At 38.0% G+C, this 24,844-nt stretch overlaps 2 protein-coding genes and 1 long non-coding RNA gene across 3 annotated transcripts in view; all 3 read left to right on the forward strand.

Annotated features, from left to right (window-relative positions):
• LOC132131975 (uncharacterized) overlaps positions 1–24,844 on the forward strand; it is a 243,516-nt gene that overhangs the window by 43,733 nt on the left and 174,939 nt on the right. The gene's annotated exons all lie outside the window — the stretch shown is intronic.
• Positions 980–13,112, forward strand: LOC132131096 (ribosome-binding protein 1-like). The gene is made up of 27 exons (XM_059543031.1): positions 980–1,090; positions 3,030–3,741; positions 3,860–4,008; positions 4,103–4,225; positions 4,426–4,578; positions 4,667–4,785; positions 7,001–7,154; positions 7,294–7,432; positions 7,606–7,739; positions 7,853–7,878; positions 7,999–8,106; positions 8,227–8,289; positions 8,367–8,427; positions 8,501–8,535; positions 8,637–8,724; positions 9,053–9,145; positions 9,340–9,432; positions 9,518–9,613; positions 9,694–9,783; positions 10,312–10,404; positions 11,426–11,497; positions 11,646–11,738; positions 11,881–11,964; positions 12,399–12,482; positions 12,564–12,644; positions 12,780–12,923; positions 13,046–13,112. Exons 2-27 carry the CDS (start codon positions 3,063–3,065, stop codon positions 13,079–13,081), a joined length of 3,090 nt encoding a protein of 1,029 aa, XP_059399014.1. The 5' UTR covers positions 980–1,090; positions 3,030–3,062; the 3' UTR covers positions 13,082–13,112.
• LOC132131307 (beta-1,3-galactosyltransferase 2-like) lies at positions 18,538–21,868 on the forward strand. The gene is made up of 2 exons (XM_059543335.1): positions 18,538–18,851; positions 20,631–21,868. Exons 1-2 carry the CDS (start codon positions 18,538–18,540, stop codon positions 21,727–21,729), a joined length of 1,413 nt encoding a protein of 470 aa, XP_059399318.1. The 3' UTR covers positions 21,730–21,868.

The raw sequence follows: 24,844 nt of genomic DNA on the forward strand, positions 1-24,844 counted from the left end.
AAGCATGCATTTTCGGAGTGGCTTCAGTCGATTATTTCTCATCTTCACCACATATACAGCACAACCTAAATCCTAACAAACAGTAGCACAACACAATTACGTCGACTCTCTTTGCACAAATGTGAACTTTTGATCTTTGTCACATTTCTTTGCCCTCAGGGTAAACTGTAGTTATCTCAGATAACTGGAAGTCTTCAGAGCTAATAATTACATCACCTACACAAATTTGAGAGGAACATATTGTCATTTAAGCTTTATTGACACTGATAGGGAAAAGATAATGAGTTTTGCAATTGCTAGCAAACATGTTTCTCAATTTTCTCCCCTTCTAGTTCAGTCAAGTTTGACGATACATGCTTTCTTGCACCTTAACTCTCAAATTGTAGTGTTGTTTTCTACGGTAATCGTTTAAACCAAAAACCCTAACCCTAAGAATCCCTAACTTTGGGACTGAACTGTGCTGTTTTCTGTGCTGTTTTCTGTGCAGCTCATTTCTGTGCTGTTTGTACTACAGAAATTAATGATGATGACCATGTGGCTTTGAGACTAATTGTGTCTGGCCGAGGTTTAAATGGGGGTGAAATCTCAAACCATAACCGTATATATATATATGTCAATGACATGAATACGTAAGTGTTTTAGAAAGAGAGGGGGGCAAACTGTCATAGAAAAATACTCCAAGCCCATCCCACAAAAGTGCTGGTCTTTTATGAAATATCAAACTACCATAGTTAGTACTAACCACCAAAGTACTTCTTTTAAGGGCAATATTACAAAAGTGGAGTCTTTAATGTTTAAATAATGTTTTTGAAGTATTGCATTCTATATTTTATGTTTATATTTCAAACACTTCCATCATTCACTTCCATCAAAACACTCGCAGTCCTCAGCGCTTCCTACCGTATGCTTTTGGATACTACGCGTGACGCGGTTGGTTTAAAGAGCGTTGATTGACAGGCGCTCATCCAATCAGATGTGAGCATCAGATAGCGTATCCCCTTCATAGGCGGGCGCTGCGCTAAAAGTGCCACGACTCCAAAAGTCTCCAAAAGTCAGCGGCGATTCTTAATCACTGTGTGTTTGAGCTCAGGTAAACGTTTTATCACTCTTTAGTTGTGTTTTCTCCAACAATGCAGCTGTAATATCAAGTGGTTAAAGTTTGCCAGTCTAACTAACGGTGGTGTTGAAACTGTCCTTGTTTAGGTTGGTAGTGTTTGAAAATAATTTGCATTCTCTAATTAGTTTGAACTTGTGTGTTGTGGTGATCTGATTCGAAAGTTTTGCTTCTGCGGGAAGAGAACGTGTCCTATTATTCTTTATAGTTTCATACTTTCTTTTAATGTGCCTTGGTTGGCTTTTTACCGTTTTGAGTAACGGGATTTTCTGCCTTTTGTCTTTTGAGTTAAAATATTGAAATGCTTTTTATCCTTAAAAGTGTGGTCCTCTTTAGACTTTAACCCTTAATAATAATCATATATCCCTGTTTACCTTTAGTTTCCAATTACCTTTCATTGCGTTCTTCATGCGTCTAATATTCTCTTTTATGTGTGATGCTTAAGTGGCAGTTCATTCAAGAGGAAAATAGTTAAAAATAAATAACAAAAACTTTTAGATTGTATCAAAGAAATCATTAAGTTGAAAATTGGGGGATAAAACCGCTTTGTTTAATAAGCTTTAAAGAGAGCAGATGAGCTGGAATTCTATTGGTGGTTATTATGTAACGTCAGCAGTGTTCCTGCAAGGGTTAATATCCGACAAAGGAAAGCAGCCTGCTTTCATTCGAAGTGGAGTATGTGTCCTGCATTTAGGAGCTCTGTATTTCCTGTCTGCTAAGGTTTCTCTCTGCTAGTCATCACATGTGGATCCAAAATTGTGATCATTTCAGGAAAGTATTTGCACGAAGGAAAAAAAAAAACTTAATACAGTATTTCTTTAGACCCAGATCTGAGGAGTTCATGATAACATTTCACGAGCTTTCACTAACAAACCATGCACCATATTAATAATATGGTGTTCTTTGAAGTAATTCATAAATGTTATTTAGAACAAATACTGTGGTATCACCATCTGGTATCATCATTGTGCTATAGCACCACCACAGGGCTTTTTGAAGGTGCTCTTTAAGGCTATTCTATAAAAACCAAGTAGTTTATAATGCATGTGTTAAGTTATATGCTGTAAAGAGTATTTCCTTTAAGCCCTGTCAGCATTCCTCCTTACCTGATCACCTGAGACAGATATTTAGATTCCCCCTCTATAGAAATTCCAGGCTAGTGTAAACGTGAGGTTAGGGGGAGGTTATTATGGTCTGCTGCACAAACCTGTCCTCTGGAAACTAAATGTGAATGAGAATGTTGAGGACCGTGGTCTCAGCGTGGTGTTGCATGACCTGAAATAAAGGGCAAAAGTTATGGTGGTGCTGGCTTCAGGGAAATTAACTTTTCTCAAAATTTGTCAGGGGAAGAGATTTTTCACAATGCCTCAAAGCATCATTTTTACTGCCACCCACTCAGCATTGTGCAACCAGTTTTTTGCCCTTTTATGTAAGCTCAACAACACATGACCAGCCAATGATTAATGCACAACCAAGATGGAAATATGGCTTATAGGTGACACACATATGCTTGTAGGATATTTCTGACAGTAACTGAAGGCTTTATCTTGATACTGCATCCACACAAACATGTGTATCCTAAAGACCAATGTACCAGTTTAACAACACTTTAGTGTGTCACTTATGTGAAAATTATTCTAAATATTTATTGAATATATCTTTCAAAACATTATGTAGGCCGATTTAAGACATATACAACTGGATAGAACTTGTTAAATTGGGCATTTACCTGAATGTAAATGTTAGGATGCAAGATACATTTTAGCGTAGCTTTTTATGTATGCCCCAGAAATAAGAAGTTCTTGTTTAAAATAGTTCTTGGTACTTGTAGGAAATGCTAGGATGTTGTTGTTGTTGTTGTTGTTAACATTCAACTATCCTTAACATTAAATAGTCCTTGTTTGCATTTTTGTAGGATCAGGATTAGAAGGGAAAGGACTGAGCAAAGATGGATGTGTACGACCCTCAAACTCTGGGAATTGTGGTGTTTGGTGGCTTCATGGTGTTCTCTGCAATTGGCATTACGCTTGTGTCAACATTTTCCATGAAGGAGACCTCGTATGAGGAAGCCTTGGCCAAACAGAAGCATGACTCTGACAAGATCCAACCCCAGCGCTCTGACAAGAAGAAAAAGGCATCTGAAAAGAAGAACAAGGCTAAGAAGAAGGAGGAGAAGCCAAATGGGAACCTTTCAGAACATGAGCCTGAGCCTATCCCTGAACCTGTGGTTGAGAACAGTGAGCCCAATGCAGCACCCCAAGTTCAACTAGAACCGGAACCCCAAACTGAACCATTACCTGTTCCTGAACCTGAAGTTAAACCCAAGCCAGATGTACCTGAACCAGCTCCTAAGATTGTTGAGTGTGCTGTCCCTCCCACTGTAAATGCTGTGGTGGCCCCACTTGCTCCTTCCCCCAAGGAGAAGAAAAAGAAGAAGTTGGCCAAGGTGGAACCGGCCCCAGTCAAACCTGTAGAAGTCCCAGAAGTTGTAGTTAAAGTGGAACCAGTAGTTGCAGAGGTGGCAGTGAAAGCAGCTGTCTCCACTGAGGTTGCTGCTCCCCCTAAAGCTGAAGAACCCAAAACTGAAGCTCCAACCAAGAAGAAGTCTAAGAAGAAGCCTGAGCCACGTGAGTTTCCTTTGGACATATCCATCTTGGATCTAGGACAGATGTAATAGTAGCCATTTAAACTTTCACTCTTTGCAATACCCTCATCAGTCCATCCTAATTTTGAATTTCTTTTAAGTGGTTTCTGTGGAAACGGTCAATGCTCCCCAGCCATCACCGTATAAAACTGTGGTTTCCAGTCTGACTAGTGCATCATTCAATGAGTCAGAGATACAGAAACTCTTTGAGATCATCAGCAAGAAGGCAGGAAAGGACTCCTGGCAACTGGTACAAATTCTACACCAGATCAACCATTCTTCAAACCCCTAATACTTGTCTCTTTCTGTTAGCACTCGTATCTTTTTCCTTCTTTTATCGGCAGGCATCTCAGAAGGGTGACCCAATGGTGGCATTGAAGAAGCAGCTGGAGGAAAAGGAAAAGCAGCTGACCACTGAGCAGGGAAACGTAGCTGCAGCCAAGACCCGTGTCAGGGAGCTTACCAAGGTGACACCTATCAACATGCATGGCTGAACAAACAAGGTTCAAGCTAGTTTCCACTCTTGATCAAGCTTGAGTGACTTGAGTTGTCCTATAGGACCAACAATGACGTTGATCAAAAATATGTCCTATTTGGCAAATTGACATTAAACTTGAGGATCTGGTTGGTAAACACTATCTCTGACTCCCATTGCTCTGGGTAATAGGAGCTGAGTTCTGCAAAGAGCAAGGTGACATCCGTAGAGACCCATATGAGCTCTGAGCTGAGCACCCGTGCCCAGGAGATTGCTGCTCTTCAGACTCGTATGCAGGATTCTGACCAGGAGCATGTCAAGGAGACACAACAGCTCAACAGCAAGGTCACCAGCTTCTCACACTTTCCTTCTCACGAAGCTGACTAGTATGTTGTCAGGTTATTGAATGGTTTATTTATTTGTGTGGCCACAGATCCAAAGCCTGCAAGAGCAGTTGGAGAACGGACCGAATGCTCAGCTGGCCCGTCTGCAACAGGAGAACTCTATTCTCAGAGATTCCCTCAATCAAGCCACTAGCCAGGCCGAAAGCAGGTATTACCATCGTAACCTTATAGTGTATACAATGAAGTGTCAAACTTTGGCGTAACTCTTTCCACTCCCCTATAGATTTGAAAAAAGTGGTGGATGCCAAACTGGTTGGGAAAAATCCAATAAGGCCATCCTTAAAAATATTCTTGTTTGCCGTAACCCGACCGACCCTGTCAATTTAGGACCGACTCAATTTTTTTGAACTACTAATTTTTGAACTACTAATGTAAAAGCAATAAAATAATATTAATTATATTTAAGTATTGTAAATATATACATTTTCTAGGCCTTCTCCTGTCTAGTCTAAAACCGTGTCCTTGTCGACTGTCACTTTATGTTCTAAAATCTATTGCACGAATCGATTGGACCAACCAACACCAGTTTGGAAAATAGGAAATTGATTTTAACGACCTTCTCTCGGAGCGCATCCAGGTTTTCTTGGACTTCTACTTCTGCACACGGTTTCTCTTTTTACAACAGGAATGTGAATTCTGCCGGTATTCAGACAGTCTCATGCATACAGATACAGAGTCGGGCTAGAATCGCCTAGGGCTGTCAAAATAGCAGAAAAACTAAATTCGAATTTTTTACTTAAATATCATTTGAATTGTATTCGAATTTAAAATGCATAATAATTTCAGTTAGGGTGCAGAAAAGCTTTTTGTTTCTCCTCTGAGGCCTCAAGTGCATCGAGCAAAATATGACTGCACGTTTATTCAAAGCCTTAGAATACATGACTGTGAAAAAACAACATAATATTTAAAATAATTTTTATGAACAATTATTATTAAGTTGCTTAAAGAACTAAAAAAACAGCGTCATGTATACATGCATTGTTAAATAAAAAGGCAGAATAATTTTTTTTCATTTAAAAACATGAGATTCAGTGGGATAGGGAACAAAAACCCAACATAAAGTCTCGAGATATTTTTAGAAAATTAAATTAATTTTACATGTCTTTCTAAACATGTGGCTCTCTTGTGCGAGACACGAGTCCAACTGTGTCCCTCTAGAAAATGCGCGAAATATGCGTTCTGTGTGAACGGCTTGGTTTCAATTTTGATGTAAACAAGATCTTCTCCACATTGATGTTCTCTCTTTTGGTAGTGGCTTCAACTGGATAGGCTAACATAACCTTATAATGCAATGCCACATACATCGTCATCACATCTCATGCGCCACTGATAAAGATCAAGTATATTTCGGCCGTCCGCACACTGTCTGCGTTGTCCTTTTCGTCAACCGCGTGCGGGCATTTTTGGAGACCGCGCGGACGGTGCACGTACACGAGGTGAAAGATGAGACCGCAGATACTGTGTTTCGAGCTCGTCTGCCTTTGAAAGTTGTGTAGACACGGCTGTTCACGCGGCGAGATGGAATGGAACACGGACTGTGAAGTACCAGGGCTCATAAGGCAGCTTCCTTATATTACCTATATTTGGTGTTATTTGCCGTATAAAACTTATTTAGACATGCAAAATCGATTATACAATCGATTCAATGAACACTTGTCACTCAAATCAAACAGGATTTTTTTTTTCACAAAAGTGACAACCCAAGAAAGCAAAGTAAACGGTCTCTAATTTGTAAGTTGCATTGATAGCATTGGATGCAAGTAAAACAGTATAACAGACCTCTTTTTTTTTTCTTCTCACCTGAAATTCATGCAATAAACATGTTTTTGACAGATTTAAATTTTTTATTTTTTTTTTACATTGTAACTTGAAAAAATATATATAGACCGACCCCTTTTTTTTTTCTTTTTTTTTAAAATTCCTGTTACTGCAAACCAAAATATTTTTAAGGATGGCCTAACCTGAACAGAGGGAGACATATCTAGGGACCAGAGATTTGAGCGTGGATTTCTTTGACTTGGACCAGTGAACAATTGCCCAGAACACACTAACAACCATATAGCAATGCGCTAAAACGCTCTCAGAAGACCTTAGCAACCACATTGAAATGCACTGGATAATCTTGCCGCAGAGTTTGCCCAGACAAGCTCCACTTACGTTTTTCTTGAGAAAATAGAAAAATCAGACTATTTGTGAAATTGCATTTGATTGGTGCAGAAATCACAGTTGTTAGAACATGCAATGGAGATGCAGGATCGAATCTGGTCTACACACCCCAAACTAGCTTTGAACTTGCCTCCATGTATAAATTTCATATCCATCCATTTATTTTATGTGAATCTGTGGCTTTTTCATGCACACAGGCAGAATGCAGAGTTGGCAAAGTTGCGTCAGGACTGTGTGCATCTCAGCCGAGAGCTGAATGAGTGCACGGCCGCTCAGCAAGCTGAAGAAGAGCGCAGGAAGACTCTGGAAACAAAGATGGCGGCTGCCGAAGAACAGCTAGTACAAACAAAAGTAGGCCACACAGACTATCAGGCTCCAAAAACACAAACAAACACTATCCTTTGCTTTAGATTTAACTTAAATGTTGGCCTTTTACACAATTTTGAATGGTTGAACTGTTCTTTTAACTAGTCTTTCTGTCCGTGTTTAGGTGTCCCATGGGGAAGCAAAGCAGGCTCTGCAGAAGAAGTTGGATCACGTCACTGAGGAACTCCGTGAGGCTCAGCACAGCAGCACCACCCTTCAGGCTCAAGCAGACGCAGCAAAGGAGCAAGCCAAGACCCTCACCGGTCAGTACACACAAACACGCACATCTTTCTCTTGATATGAATATGAGTGGTCCCTTGACTCAGTTCCAGGATGGGAAAAAGTGAGTTGTAGAAGACATTTAAAGGAGCTATATTCTATTTGTAGCATTTTATGTTTTGGTAATTTTTAAAATGGAAATTATTTCTTTTTCTAGAACTCCAGGAGCGTATGCGTGCTACAGAGACAGAGCTGAAAGACAGATGTGAAGAGCTGGAGATACTGAGAGCACAGCTGTCTCAGGAAAAGCCCTCTGTGGAGACGGAAGCAGCAGAACAGGCGGAGGTCCAGGTACAAATATTTGGCACTCTGATATGGTTGCCATTGCAATGCACCAAAATCAGGTTAATATCAAATACTGTACTGCATGTAACTTTTCTCATCCCTGTTTTGATTCTGTACAGAAGGAGGTTGAACATTTGAGGAGCAGGTAATGTGAACTCTGTTTGAATTCAAATGATTGAATTACTATGTGTAGGTTTTTTTTTTTTTTTTTCTTTATATTCAAAGTTTGATGGTACCATGAGTATTTCGATGTATTTGTTTGCAGTCTGAAAGAGAGGGAGGACCAGCTGACCTCACTGGACGCAGAGCTTCATCAGCTGAGGGAGGAGCTTGACACAGTAAAGAGAACTCAGGCTGAGGAAACTCTGAATAGGTATGATATCTTCAAATTAAGATGGACTCCATCACACCTGTTGTTACCAGAACTTCAGTTATCTGTACATACCGTATGAAGCTCTCTAGTCTCTGATCCAAACATGGACCCGTTTTTCAGGGTAAATGAGGCCAACACAGAATGGAAGGAATACACCACAGAGATCGACCAACTTAAAACTAGGTATACAATACAGCTGCTGCTTTCTCTAAGTCTATTTCATAGACTATTTAGATTGTTTCTTTCTCTCTATCCATCAGTCTGAAAGAGAAAGAGGATTTGGTGGCATCCCTACAGGCTCAGCTGGAAAAGATGGAAAGTGTGAGTGGAGCATTTGATAATTTAATATTTCCATGTGTGCAACGTTAATTGATTTATAACTGTATATCAACAGGCTGGTACCACGGAAGCAGAGGCAACGTTTGAGAAGTAAGAGATTTATTTTTGTTAATTTTCAGATATTTGCCACTTTTTTTTTTCTCTCTCTCTCTTTATGCTTTTGATAATGACTTTTGGTTTTGTCATGTCAGTCTGGAGAAGGATGCACGCATGATCTCACTGGAGGAGGAACTTCAACAGCTTAAAGAAGAGCTGGAGAGAATAAAGGCCAAGAGCAATGTGAATCCATCTCTACTCTACCCTTCCATCCATTCTTGAATCCCATACTTATGCAACTTGTCCATTTCTGCCTATCTTACCATCTATATCTATCTGTCCAGCCATATTTAATCACCCTTCTGTCTACATCAAGTCTGTCCAAATCTACCCACTCATTTGTCTATATCGATCTATGCCCATCATATCTGCTCTGCACATCTGTTCATATCTAAGCTGTCTGTCCATCCATATCTAAATACCTGCCAGTTCATCTGTCTATCCCTTAGTCCTTCGGCTCTAAATTACAAATCTATCCACATCTGATTGTTGTGTGTCGGTGTGTGTTCAGGAGCTGTGTGAGAAGAACTATGCTGCAGTGGAGGCTTTGGCTTCTGCTGAGAGGCTGAGTGAAGAAAGACTGAGCCAATCCAAGGCTACACAGGTAACCCTGATATACACGCACAGTATAAACACACACTTAATTGTATATCTACACAATACACAAAAACCATGAAGAATGGCATGTTCATTATCATCAAAATGCAGTAGTTGGCTAAAACTACTAAACCTTTCTTGTGGTATAATTCAGTTTAAGTGTTCAAAGGCGTGTGTGTGTGTGTGTGTGTGTGTGTACAGAGTGAAATTGAGCAGCAGCTGAGCTCTTTTCAGACAGACACCAGAAATGCCTTCCAGAAACTCTTCCCTCACATCAGCATAGAAACACAACAGGTTAGAATTTGCTTTTAACGACATTTATATGTGTTAATAGTTTGAGCAGGTACGGGTAATTTAATTTTAAAAAATCATGTTGTAGTTCAACTGGCTGGAAGCTTTCACACATGAAGCACAGAAGACCCTGGCACACAGTCCAGCAGAACAGCAGCACACAGAGTCAAGCTCCGATTTGACGGTGAGAGATCATCTCTTTGCACATATCTTCAATGCACGTTTTTTCTTCTCATGCTTGATGCTCATCTGAAAATGTGTCAGGATTTGCAGCAGAAACTCGCTCTGTCAGAGGAGAGCCAGGGGTCACTTCAGGCAGAGTGTGAACAGTACAGATCAACTCTCAGTGAAACGGTACAGCGATACACATTTATCATGCAAATATAAACTAGATACTCAATTTTTTTACTTACTTGCTTTTTAAGTACTTTTTGCAGATTTTACTAATTTAGCAGTTTAGACTGATTTATACTCACATGAGACTTCAATCATACCAATAAAATTGAAAAAATAAATCCAAATTAAAAAAATTGCTCCTTTGGCTGCAATATTGAGATCAGGTTGCCTTTTTTCATACATCCAAGCCAGTAGGTGTCAGTAAAGACCTGAAGAGAAAGAATTCACAATGAATTAAAGGACTTTACAGACTAAGTGATGAATATCTAGAAAGAAAGAAAAAAAACTTGCTTTACAAACTATGGCTATAGAATAAAACCTTCATTATCAATCTCATAATGTATATCTTTAAAACGCAGAATAAAACTATAATATCATTCTGTAAATGTTACCTTTTTAGCTCTAAAATTTTTAAAGGAGCCTTGACTTAAGTAGGACTTAAGGGTTTATTTTTTATTTTTGGGGGTAAATGTGTGTCTTACACAGGAGAGCATGCTGAAAGTTCTGCAGAAGAGTGTCGAGGACGGTGAGCTTACATGGAATTCAAAGATTTCAGATGCTGAGCAGCAAAAACAGGCAGTAAGAATGAACTTTTACTACACCGAATGGTTTTGCTCAAAGTGATAGTTCACCCAAAAATGAAAATTACCCCATGATTTACTCACCCTCAAGCCATTCTAGGTGTATATGACGATCTGATTTATAAAAAAAAAGTCCTGTCTCTTCCAAGCTTTTATAATGGCTTTTTTTTTTTTCAATAGTCCAAAAGAAGCCCAAAAAAAGTGCATCCATCCATCATAAAAAGGCTCCTAATGGCTCCGGTAGTTAATAAAGGCCTCTTGAATAAATGTGATGTGTTTGTGTAAGAAAAATATCCATATTTAAAACTTTATTAACCGTGATCTCTAGCTTCCGTTAACTGTTGTACATGTAAACACGAGAAAGTGGCGTTCCAGTGGATGACACAGGCATAGCGTAAGATCTGGTGAGAATATGCTACTGTCACGAGAAACAAGTTTTGTTTACAGGAACAAAGGAAAACCAGTTTCCTCTTGGCTTATTTTGGAATCCTCCAACTTTTTTCTTTAGAAATCCTCTTTTGTACTTCTAATTAATGACTGGTGAAGGAGTTTACGCTAAACCTACGTCCTACATCATCTTCTGGAATACCACTCTCTTGTGAACAAGCTTACAACATTTAGTGGAAGCTAGAGATTACAGTTTTAAATATGAATATTTTTATTACAAAAATGCATCAGTTTGCTTTAGGAGGCCTCTTATTAATTGTGTTGGGCAGTTTTGATTTATGGATGGATGCGCTTTACTTGTAGACTACTGATAAATAACACCCATTCACTGCCATTATAAAGCTTGGAAGAGCTAGGCCATTTTTATATATATATAAATATAAATATAAATATATATATATATATATATATATATATAAATATATATATATAAATAATAATAATAATTCTGACTGGATTCGTCTGAAAGAAGAAAGTCATACACCCCTAGAAAGGCTTGAGGGTGAGTAAATTATGGGATAACTTTCATTTTTGGGTTAACTATCCCTTTAAGCTATTTGGATCTCCCACAGGCCCTGGATCAGGTGAAGGTCCTAGAGGAGACGATCGAGAAGATAAATGCAGAAACCCAAGACACGGATCAGGTGCATGCTTACATTTAGCATTGTTCTTCAGTTTTGGGGACGTGTTATCGGGTTTCTGACTCATGTTGCTTCAAAACCAAATGAGTTTTTCTTTCTATGAGAAACTGCACGTGTTCTAACAGACGTATGATTTCTCGGTTCTTTGCAGCTGAAGGGGCAGGTGATGCTTTTGGAAGCACAGCTGGAGAAACAACTGGAGTCCTTAACCATCAGTCAAACATATGCAGAAGAGATGTCTCAGGTAAAACGACCAACTGATTTAATAAGGTTATCTAACTTTTTCATTTTCTTTCTTTTTGTTGGTTATATTATAATGTTTAATTTAAGACTTCTTTACCCACGGAAGGTAAAGTGACAGACTAAGGTGTTTTTATTCTTCTCAGCTGAAGGCATTGCTCTCAGAAACTCAGGTCCAGCTGGTATCAGCCAAAGCGGAGGCTCAGGGACAGAGAGCAGAACTTTCACTGGTAAGTTTCTCATGGGTTTGTCTCAGGTGGACACATGGCTTTCTACTTTGAGTGACAGCTGTGCGTTACAGGTCAGGCAGGAGATACAGGAAGTGACTCTGCAAGTACAGAAACAGGAGAGTGCACAGTCTACTCAGGTCAATACTGGTTGTGCATGTATTAACTGTATCTGTCTTCATTTCCCAGTTTGTGTTTTGTCCATCTCGTGTTCTTTCTTTCATAAAAGCCTTTTGGTGAAGGAGGGTGTAGCATGGATTATGTATCATGTGCAGCCTGGCCTGAAGACAGCTCCCCGATGAATGTTGTTGTTTTTTTAGTTTGTTTGTATTGAGCGATTTTAATGTGTACATCTATATGCTGTTGTGTCCTGCCGTGTGTGGGTATTGTAACTGTGACAACTTGCATCTTATACTCCCCAATGTGAAACTTCACAGGTGAAAACACAGCTGGAGGAGGAAACAAATAAAGTGCAGACAGAAGAGGACATTCGACAGCAGGTTGCAAACAACTATGAACGGGTGACTATTATGAATATTATGTAGGCTAGTATTCACAATTTAAAATTCTTAGGCCGTTTATATATGTATTTTTCCACTCAGGCTCAGAAGTGCATCTGGGATCTCGAAGCTCAGATAGAAAAGTTGCAAGCTGCTGGAGAAGGACCGACTGCAGAACTAAAGGTCTCTGTCAGAGATTTATTCATAGAAATAATGAAGAGTGCAATATTATGTTGCCACATTCAAATAACGTTTAAACGAGCGTACTCAGGAGCTCTGCTCTCTAACAGTGTATATTGTTGCATGCGTCTATGTCAGGAGAGACTGGAGAAAGAGAAGAAGCTGACACTAGACCTCGGCCAGGCAGCCACTAAACTTCAACAGCTTCTGAAAAGCACTCAGGAAGAGTTTGACAAAGAGACGGAGACCGTGAAGAACCTGCAGGAACAGTTACATGACAAGGTACATTATAAACACTTTCCAAACAATCGCAAATGTAGGGCTGTCGAACTTTGCCAGGCATATATTTCATATGGAATGTATCAGTAACCTTGCCTTGTTGTTTTTTCTTCTTCTGTCCACAGGAACCTGAAGAGTCTAAAGAAGGGACATCTGTTTGACAGGATAAACCCAATAACCCAAGTGCCTTAATTGTTCTCAAGCATGATTTACTTTTGTATTCTCTGCTACTGTAGCAAATATGCTGACTGTTATTAGCCAGTGAGGAAGCATATCAATATATTTTGTACATTTTGATCATTAGGTGATTTGAACACCTCTCCTAAAGTTAGCGCAAAACCGCTCAGTGTTGAAAGGGAGCAGTGCTCCAGTGAAAGATACATGACTCGTGCAAACGCTCTTTATCTTTTGTTTGCATGTTCTCGTGAGGGTCAATGGAAGGAACATTTCATGATGCAGCAATGCAAGACAAGCTACTACACTTTTGTAGTCGGCTGGTAACAAATGTGACGATAATGATAAAATAATAAACTATGTACTTGAACGTGTGGGTTGATCTTTAATCAAGTAGTTTTGAACTACAGTTTTTAAAAATTTGGGGTCATTGTGTTGTTTTTTTTTATTTTTTTAAGAAATTTATACACAGTCAACAAGGAAGCATCACATTCTTACTATTCTATTTAAAATACATAGATATTTTTCTTCTTTTTTAAATGTTCTATTTGTCAAAAAATCCTGGGAGGAAAATGACAAAATATGAAAATTGTTTTCAACATTAATAATAAGAAATGTTTCTTGAGCACAAAAACAGCATATGATTTCTGAAGGACACTGAAGCTGGAAATAATGGCTTATAAAATACATTCTAAATTCATCCAAATAGAAAAGCTATTTTCAATTGTAGTAATAATAATGCACACTTTAGAATACATTGTAAAGGATTATCAACCCCAAACTTTTGAATGGCATTGTAAATATGTAGATTTTACTCTGTCAAAGACCACTAATAAAACCGTATATAGTATTAATGTATTTCCTCTAATTTACTGGTCAAATTTTTTTTTTGGTTGTTAATGTGGTTCACTACATGCGTTTGCATAAATAGGCCCACACTGAGGAGATATAAAGAGCGATTGATGTATTTATTTGTTTGCTTTAAAAGCTTACAAAAACGTAACTACAAAATCTCATTACCCGTTTACTACATTATATACAATGTTTTATATACATGTTATATTCTTATTTTTTATATAAGTTATATATTTTCATCAGCACGTTACACCATTGTTTGTACAGATTTTATGTTTATATTTTTCATATTTACGTAGAATATATTTAATGTCCTGTTTAGTTTCAGTTTCATTCTCGTCGCTGATTGGATGCTGCTGTCTGACGCGGTGACGTGGCAAGATGGCTGCGCGCATAGGGCTGGTGTACAGCCCGAAGCCATTTGTTTTGAGAATAATGGCTGGCTGATGAAGTTATTGGCTGGCTAGCCGGCTCAGCCAAAACCTAAATGGCTGCTGCAGCCGCCAAATTTTTCATAGCTGCAAATGGCTGAAGCTGCCACTTCGTGTCTACAGATGTCTATGTTATACTGATTAACTAGATCTCAATCTTTCCAAGCAATGCATGGCTTACACTATATTTCTACAAAATGCAATATAATGTAATAAAGAAAACACCAGATTTTACTTTCACAACGTATGCAAATATTTATTTTGTAGTCTGTATGCTACTAAACATTTTCAAATAGCCTACAATTGACGGTAAAAAATTACAGAGGGATTTATGGATATCTACTTTTGTTATCCTGTAAATCAGAATATACTGTGTCAATAGCCTTAAAAAAAATGATTTTCGCCATGTTTTTTGGAATAAAATGTTATATATCAGGCTAGGAATAATATATTTACAAATCCCTCTGTAAATGTCTTCATAATATAACTAGGTACTACTGAAGTGGAGATTTCGGACTTGGAGTATGAGAGAAAGGTCATTTTGAGAAAACGGGCTTCAAAGATTTATCATCAGACAATGAGATCGCGCATTCAGTCTTTTTACTTTCACGATTGGTTGCTGATAAAAAGGAAATGACCATATTTGGATCCAACAGGACTGTACAGAAGAGAGAGAGCTAAACGGTGCATGATTGAGAGGGTGACGGCAGAGATCGCGGAGAAGTATGTTGATTAAGAACGCAAACGTTTGTTGAATTTATGAGAAATCTACAGACGCAAACAGACGAAGTGTAGTAAAATAAAGACCTAAATGTGTATTTCGGACTTTTTTCACCACAAGTCTGAAAGAAGATATGTTATTGAAGACAAATATCCAAAAATCTCAAAAGTGACCAGGAAAAAAAACGATGTTTTTGTCTGCCGTGTCTCGCCTTAATATAAACACACACTGTTATCAGTATTATTTTGGACAAAGTTTTGCACATTTCACTTCAATGTACACTGAAGCATGCGTCGTGAATTAGCAATGTGGAAACGGTGGTTTGTTACTGCAGTAATATCACGTTCAGTGCTAATCTCTCCGTTCCAGAATATTTGGTTCATAACATCAATCTTTGATTCAGGTGTTTGTGCAACCGTGCCCTGAAGATTTAACAAAAGTCTGGGTAGGCCTAAGTAAAAAAAAAAGTAAGTAGGAATTAGGAAAGTATGTGAGAAGTGAGATCAAAATTACCTTGCTTGTTTCTTTCCGCCATTTCACCTCAGTGCGAGAAAAAAAATGCATCGCTTCTTCTGCACGGAAAACGAGCACTTTTAATTGGTCGTCAATTCACTGTGAGTCTGTGTATCGTAGCAACGAGCACAAGACGGTGCTGTTATCAGTGTTGCCAGACGTACGATAATTATCGTATTTGTACGATAATTTTTACCTCTGTACGATGTACGATCAATAATGAAAAAAAATCCCGTGATGTACGATAATTTCAGAATTTTATGAAAATTTTAATGATAGTAGTTGCAGTCATAGGGCTTCTTTACTCATACAAGAAATCGGCTCATTACAGACACTCTAAATGCTTTCGTGTGCACCTGAGGGTGTGTTAAGGATGCAGGAGAGTGCCCTGCTTTAAAGCCAACGAGCAATAGTTGCGGTCCATGAACATCAACATCTCGTAACACGCAGGACAGCGGCTCAAATGTGGAGTTAACTGCCCCACCCAGCAACAGCTAAATTCCTTCTTCACTGGACGCGACAAAGCAAGTGTTAAAAATCATTTTAATATGTTTTAATATGCAACGTGACGCAGACAGTCACTGAAAATTGTATTTTGTCTCACTGCTTCCGTCCAACAATACGCCTTGTTATCTATTGTGGTAATTTGCAGGTCGTGTCAAAATGTCCTTGGTTTAGAATAGATAAATAACTATTTTGACTCGTGTACGATAATTTTCTTCTAAATACGATAATTTTGAACTTCTGGTACGATACTTGGACAATTCCAATCTGGCAACACTGGCTGTTATGAAACCAGTGGGAAAATAGATCTCGTGTATTGTTTATAAATACACATGTGAACACTTGTTCACAATGCAAGAGTTCTATTCAAGTTATCATGTATATGTATTGCATTTTACAGAGTCCCTACAGGGACATGGCAATGTAAAAACAGTGAGTAGGAGCAGGGCCGTCTCAAGCTAACGTGGGGCCCCCTTCAATCCATTTTTTACCATCATCTTGTCCTATTTGGGGTTCTGTAGCATTCTAATGTATTTCTGAATCAATTAATAATTCATAATCAAGGTGGACGCCTGTGCAATGGCCTGGAGTGTTTTAAAGGAAGAGTACAGCATTCCTGCGGATTGCTTGTACATCTCATACTTCTCCAGAGATGCTGTGAATAGACTCCCTGCCGATGAGAAAACACGGCAAATCTGGCTTAGCATGGGGTACATTCACTTACATTGAGTGCAATGTTGACAAAACCATTGTTTTTCTGTTGGAGATTCGCTGAATTGTTGTAACTTTCCTGTTCAGAGTACGGCCGGGTCACCGTTGCCATTCGGAATAAAGGATAACTTCTGGGAAAAGGGCGAGAAGGGGTCCGTGTGGCCCCTGCACGGAGATTCACTACAATCACAGTGGGAATCGTATAACGCTGCTTCACTGGTGCAGTATAACTGGTTAGAAGAGTTACTTCCAGTGTTATTTTACAATTTTTTGTGGTTTTTATTAATATTTTGAATTAGCTTTTATTTTTATATTTAAAGTTTTTAACATTTTTATATGCTCTTTTCTATTTATTTTTAATGTACAGCGGAAACTTTTCCTCTCTCAGTGTTTCAGCCTTGCAGAGCAACAGTCCTCCAACACATTTACCAAGGTACAGCACACAATTTCTCACAACTATGATATAACCACACAGGTACTTGATTGTCTTGATATGCTTTTCATAGGGTTCTGCTAGTGGCTCAGCCATTAAATGGGCTCATTCTGTGTGTGCACGCTTGGGAGGAAAGGCGGACAGCTCACAGATATCACAGACATCTTGCACTGGGCTGAAGAATTTGCTTAAAACAAGATCCGAAAGGCACCCTGAACAAACCGATATACCACAATGGATCTGCTTCATACTATACTATATATTTTTGATGGTGAAACTTTGGTTCACTGCTATTAAGTTATTTATTGCTCTGTTTTGGGTACACTTTATAATGGTAGGTTAGGTTCAAGAAAATGTTATTAAATTAAAGAAATGGCATTGCTCTGTTAAAAATGTATAATTGTAAATACATGATTCATATAATTTCTAGTGTGTCTTGTTGTGTCAGTTAAATCATGGTGTATGAAATAAATTAAAAGCACTGTTCAGTGTGTCAGAGCGCCACCCTGCTGGCAAGAATCAGCTATTGTCCTTCATCTGAGGGAGAACGTAATTTCACAGTTTTTTTTTTGATCCTGACAAAAAAAAAATGACCAGCTAACATTAATGGACTAATCATATCAGCAGCACATGTGAAAGTGTGAGTCAGGTAAAATCACTATCAGACTAATTGTAATTGTAAGAGCAGACTGATTATTTTAAAAGGAGGGAAGAGCAAGAGAGGGAAGGTTGGTGTGAGAGCATCTGCACACACAGTGAGGCCAAGATTTTGGATAATGGCCTGGTGTCAAGAGGGGCAGCAAAGAAGCCACTTCTCCAAGAAAAACATAAAGGACAGACTGAAATTGGACAGCAGAAAACTGGTACAAAGTTATTATCTCAGAAGATTCCTTCCTACTGTTTTGGAGATCTGGAAAATCGATTGTTTGGAGAAGGAAAGGTGAACGTCCTGTGACGAGCCAACAGTGAAGCATCCTGAGACCATCCATGTGTGGGGTCATTTTTCAACCAAGGGAGTGGGTACTCTCATAATTCTGCCCAAACACACTGCCAGGAATAAAGAATTGTATCAACATCCTGCAAGAGTGACTTCTTTCAACAATCCATGTGCAAGTTGTTGATGATTTTTGTATTTTCCAGCATTATGGAGCACCATGTCACAAAGCAAGTGATAAAGAAGTGGCCCGAAGATCATAACATTTAAATTTTGGACCATCTTGAGATTTAGTGCAGAGCAACTTTGTGGACTCCTACTTCAACCTGACCATAAAGACAATGGTGATCATGGACTGGTTGGCCACTCGTTTCCCTCAAGCATCTTATGCTATGAAGATTGATTCTGATATGTACATAAACATGAAGAACCTGATGAGCCTGCTATTGGCACCCAACACACCAAGAGAGAACTACATTACAGGCTACTTGATGTGGAACCAGAATGTCATTAGAAACAAAAAATCTAAGTATTATGTCTCAGAAGACCATGTCACAAAGCAAGTGACAAAGAAGTGGCTCGAAGATCATAACATTGAAGTTTTGGATCCGTGGTCGGGTAACTCTTCGGATCCCAGTCCCATAGAGAACCTGTGGTCAGTCCTCAAAAGGCGAGTGGACAAGCAGAGGCCGGATTCCGGATTCTCAACTCTGAGAGATAAGGCAAGAATGAATCGCCATCAGTCAGGATTTGACCCAGAAGCTAATATCCAGCATACAAGCAGTTGCAGATGTTATGAATGTTATGATGTTCTTTTTTTCAGTATACCTTAGAAACATGGAAAAATGATCTCACATACTGAAGCAGCAAAATATGCAAAAATATGATTTGCAATGACATTTCAGTCATGTTATATTTCCATTGAGTTTTGCATTTTGACTTCACTTTACAAAAATCTGCATATTTGTATTTTACACTGGCTACATTTAAATGCAACCAAAAAAATCAGGTTCTAATCAGATTAATGGCTCAATTGGACTCAGGGGCGGACTTAGCCATTAGGCAAAGGTCAGCAACTGCCTTGGGCCCCCAAAAGCCAAGGGCCCCCTAAAATGCTTTTCATATATGAGATGCGCATTAAGCACGGACACGCAAATGGTTGTTGTTTACATTGTTTATTACCACGACAACCGTCTGCATGTCCGAGTTGAACGTGCTTCTTGTGTAGCAAAAATGCTTTTAGCAAATGAAAAATATTATGTATCTGAAGCGCTGACTTTCATATATAACACTTCGTTCCACTGTTTCATAGGAAGGACCACTCACTTAAACATTTCTGGCATCAACCAAGCATCAATGGTTTGGAGTACACACACACCTACCTCTGTCCTATGTGAGGGACAGACTTTGAAATGGGGTTGAAAAAAGTTGTGTTAAATGTTAGAAAATTAAATTAAATTATTATTATTTATTTATTTTAAAAGCATTTTAAAATTTAATGTTAGGTAACAGTTTATATAAAAAAATTTTTACGAAAAAAAAAAGTATATTTAAAAAAATACATTTGTTGAAAGTTCCTCTTATAATTGTATTGGAAGAGGTTTCAGCTCCACCCCCATCAGGTACTTCAGGAAAAAAAAAAGCATTTTTCAGTTATTCTTTTAGACAAGCAGTGAAACACACAGTCATGGTGATCAGAAGCACGTGGAAGAGGTACGTTCATCTCTGCTTTTATTTGCTATTCAAATTGTGCTTTTCATACAGACGAGGACTATGAGTATGAGGAAAGGGACTAGTTATAGAGACTAGTTTCAGATTTTTGCAATTCTAATACATCAACAAACTTAAGTTGGTTGTTGCCATTAGACGTTTCAAATTAGTTAGAAATAACATTGCCTGATTATAGACTACACAACTGGCTAAAATGCATAAAATATGGCTAAAAATAAAAATAATAATTGGTTATAACTCTGGAAAAAATGTGTCCCAAATATTTGTTCCTTTGTTTAAAATTCATGTCAACCTACCATTTATAGCATTATTTAATCACAAACTGTCAGAAAGAAGCTTGTGTAATAAAGAAAGAAAACCAGCCCAGCCACTTTTGGACAATGAGACTGATTAGCATCATAACATATTTGAATGTCAAACACATACAAAAACCATACTCACAAATGATGAGATTCTTTTGAAGCCATCTTCGAAAAATATATATTTTATGAGTATTGGTGGTGTTATTCTCACTGGCTGTTTGGGTTCGACATTAAAATGTTTTCATCTACTTAAGTATACATTGAAGAATGTAGTATAAATGCATAAATGTATTTATTTATTTAAGTGTAGTACTATTCAAAAGATTCATATTTTCAGTAATATAATAAAAACTGATCCGAAGGAGATTATATAGACACTTATGTTTCTCTTTCTTTCTCAGGTGCTGTTTGGCTCAGGATAGAGATTTAAAATGCCACATTCAAACAGGTTTTGTTCTGCTGGTTGCATTGACATTATCATTGTCCATCATCTTTTTTGTCTATGATTTCTCATTCAATCCAGTCAAAGACCATCACACTTGGTTTAACCTTGTAAATAAGATTCATAAGTCTTATAATGTGGTGACTGAAGGCTTGTCTGGCAAAAGATTTGTCTGGAATTTTACAACTAATCAACAAATCATTCAAACAATTACCGCACAAAAACATCACATTTCAGTGCATTATCATGTGGCTCATCCAAGCAACTATCATTTCATTCTGGACGAACCGGATAAATGTAGTCAGTGGGATCCGTTCCTGGTCTTTATGGTCCCTGTGGCGCCCCATCAGGTAGAGGCTCGTAACGCCATCCGGAGCACATGGGGGAATGAGAGCTCAGTGCAGGGAAAAGCAGTGCTGACTCTGTTCTTGGTGGGTTTGACTGGAGGACCTGAAGCTCAACAGAAGCTGGAGGAAGAGAGCCGTCAACACAGAGATTTAGTGCAGAGCAACTTTGTGGACTCCTACTTCAACCTGACCATAAAGACAATGGTGATCATGGACTGGTTAGCCACTTGTTGCCCTCGAGCAGCTTATGCTATGAAGGTGGATTCTGACATGTACATAAACATGAAGAACCTGATGAGCCTGCTATTGGCCCCCAACACACCCAGACAGAACTACATTACAGGCTATTTGATGTGGAACCAGAATGTCATTAGAAACAAAAAATCTAAGTATTATGTCTCAGAGGAGCTTTACCCCGCATCAAAATACCCCACATATGTGTTGGGAGTAGCATATGTGTTCTCCAATGATCTTCCAAAAAAAGTAGTTGAGGCTTCCAAGGACATGAAGCCATTTAACATAGAGGATGCGTATGTGGGCACTTGTCTGAAACGGCTGGGCATAAAACCTTCACGGGCTCCAGATCCTTCTCAATTTCAGACCTATATGAAGGATTCTAAAGGTCACGACCTTTCCAAGGTCATTACAACAATTGCAAGGTCACCAAAGCAGATAATAGAGTTCTGGCAAAAAGTAAAAAGACACAAGTGAACAGAAACCAGCACACAAGGAACAGAAATGAGCAAAATTAAAAGCCAACACATCCCCTTTGAATGTATAGCAGGTAACAAAATCATTTGCTGTGTGAAATATGATTTTTGTTTGAATAAATGTATAAATTATGTGTATATGTTGTGTGTGTGTTTACATACATAGGCTATTTTTAATCAATGTGTTTTTGCTATGCAGCAATGCATTTTGTTTACACTCTGTAATTTTTTTTTTAAATCTATTATTATATTATATTATATTATATTATATTATATTATATTATATTATATTATATTATATTATATTATATTATATTATATTATATTATATTATATTATATTATATTATATTATATTATATTATATTATATTATATTATTCAACTTAGGCCTCCTTAAATATGTTATCAAGTTTCAGGTCAAGTTTCTAATTCTACTATTTATAACGCTGCGTAAAAAAAACAAAAAAAAACAAATGTGTGTTTGAGGGGCTTGCGCATTGAACATTCGCGTGTAAACTGGAATGGAGGGAGTTACTATGGACTATGCAACTCAGCTGAAAGGTAGCACAATTCCATCTCTCACTGTTGTTTTTACTGCTTTCAGGTAAGTTTAGTTCCTAAAATTACACAAATAATTAATAAAACTTTTCCTGACACTTTCCTATATATATATATATATATATATATATATATATATATATATATATATATATATATATATATATATATATATATATATATATATATATATATATATACACACACACAGTGGGGAAAATAAGTATTTAGTCAGCCACCAATTGTGCCAGTTCTCCCATTTAAAAAGATGAGAGAGGCCTGTAATTTTCATCTTAGGTACACTCCAACTATGAGAGACAAAATGTACAAAAAAATCCATAAAATCACATTGTAGGATTTTTAATGAATTTATTTGCAAATTATGGTGGAAAATAAGTATTTGGTCACCTACAAACAAGCAAGATTTCTGGCTCTCACAGACCTGTAACAAGTTCTTTAAGAGGCTCCTCTGTCCTCCAATTGTTATCAGTATAAAAGACACCTGTCCACAACCTCAAAGAGTCACACTCCAAACTCCACTATGGCCGAGACCAAAGAGCTGTCAAAGGACACCAGAAACAAAATTGTAGACCTGCACAAGGCTGGGAAGACTGAATCTGCAATAGGTAAGCAGCTTGGTGTGAAGAAATCAACTGTGGGAGCAATTATTAGGAAATGGAAGACATCCAAGACCAATGATAATCTCCCTCGATCTGGGGGTCCACACAAGATCTCACCCCGTGGGGTCAAAATGACCACAAGAACGGTGAGCAAAAATCTCAGAACCACACAGGGGGACCTAGTGAATGACCCGCAGAGAGCTGGGACCAAAGTGACAAAGGCTACAATCAGTAACACACTACACCGCCAGGGACTCAAATCCTGCAGTGCCAGACGTGTCCCCCTGCTTAAGCCAGTACATGTCTGAAGTTTGCTAGAGAGCATTTGGATGATACAGAAGAGGACTGGGACAATGTCATATGGTCAGATGAAACCAAAATAGAACTTTTGGGTAAAAACTCAACTTGTCATGTTTGGAGGAAAAAGAATGCTGAGTTGCATCCAAAGAACACCATACCTACTGTGAAGCATAAGGGTGGAAACATCATGCTTTGGGGCTGTTTTTCTGCAAAGTGACCTGGACGACTGATCCGTGTAAAGTAAAGAATGTATGGGGCCATGTATCGTGAGATTTTGAGTGGAAACCTCCTTCCATCAGCAAGGGCCATGAAGATGAAACATGGCTGGGTCTTTCAGCATTACAATGATCCCAAACACACCGCCTGGGTAACGAAGAAGTGGCTTCGTAAGAAGCATTTCAAGGTCCTGGAGTTGCCTAGCCAGTCTCCAGATCTCAACCCCAAAGAAAATCTTTGGAGGGAGTTGAAAGTGGGGAAAATGTTTGACCTCTGTCATCGCCAACAAAGGGTATATATTGAGATAAATTATTGAGATAAACTTTAGTTATTGACCAAATACTTATTTTCCACCTTAATTTGCAAATAAATTCATTAAAAATCCTACAATGTGATTTTCTGGATGTTTTTTTTTGTACATTTTGTCTCTCATAGTTGAAGTGTACCAATGATGAAAATTACAGGCCTCTCTCATCTTTTTAAATGGGAGAACTTTCACAATTGGTGGCTGACTAAATACTTATTTTCCCCACTGTATATATATATATATATATATATATATATATATATATATATATATATATATATATATAAAAACTTTTATTAAATTACTTTTCACCATGCCTAAAAGAATATATGCATATGTAGGCTATACCACGCAGACTATGTTCAAAATAAGACCACTGTGAACAGGAAGTTTGCTTACTTAACTTGAGAGCTTTAAGACTGAATAGGCAGCTCATAACAAAGGCACTTATCTTGGTGTTATGCAATATCATGCAATAAAAATTGCAGGAATTTCAGAAAACCTTGATTATTCGGCAAATTCTAACATTTTAATATCTTTGTTTAGTTTTTGTGAGGTGCCAAATACATATTCGAGTTATGTTATATACAGAGGACAACTAGAATCCTCTTGTGGCTCTTCCTTTTTCTTTTTCTCAGTACGTTTTTCATTTTTTAGCCCCACCCCTGGTTGAATGATTATAAGAAGGAACACACTAACTCAGGTATTGTAGGGCAAAACAACTGACATACTTTTGCTTTCATTGGTTTCTTTGGATAAGAATAACATGTGGTAATGGCGATCGAATGCATACGGAAGAGGTACGTTCACCCCTGCTTTTTTATTTCCTGTTTAAACTGTAATTTACATACAAAGACCAATACAGTAAGGGATGAAAATTCATATGCTGTTTTTAGGCAACAGTTTATTTTATAGTGTTGGATGGTGTCAATATCATTCTGACCAAAAATGTTAGATCAAGTCTTCATGTCAGGAATATTAAGTCCAGTCTATTTACAAGATCCCATAAACACCAAATATTGTTTGAGACCCCAAATGATATTAACAATGTTCTTTCAGCCTTCACAACATCATAGTGTGACATTAAAACCCTTGAAATGAAGACAATCGTCTT

The sequence above is a fragment of the Carassius carassius genome, chromosome 48 (assembly GCF_963082965.1).
Source record: "Carassius carassius chromosome 48, fCarCar2.1, whole genome shotgun sequence".
Taxonomy (NCBI): Eukaryota; Metazoa; Chordata; class Actinopteri; order Cypriniformes; family Cyprinidae; genus Carassius; species Carassius carassius.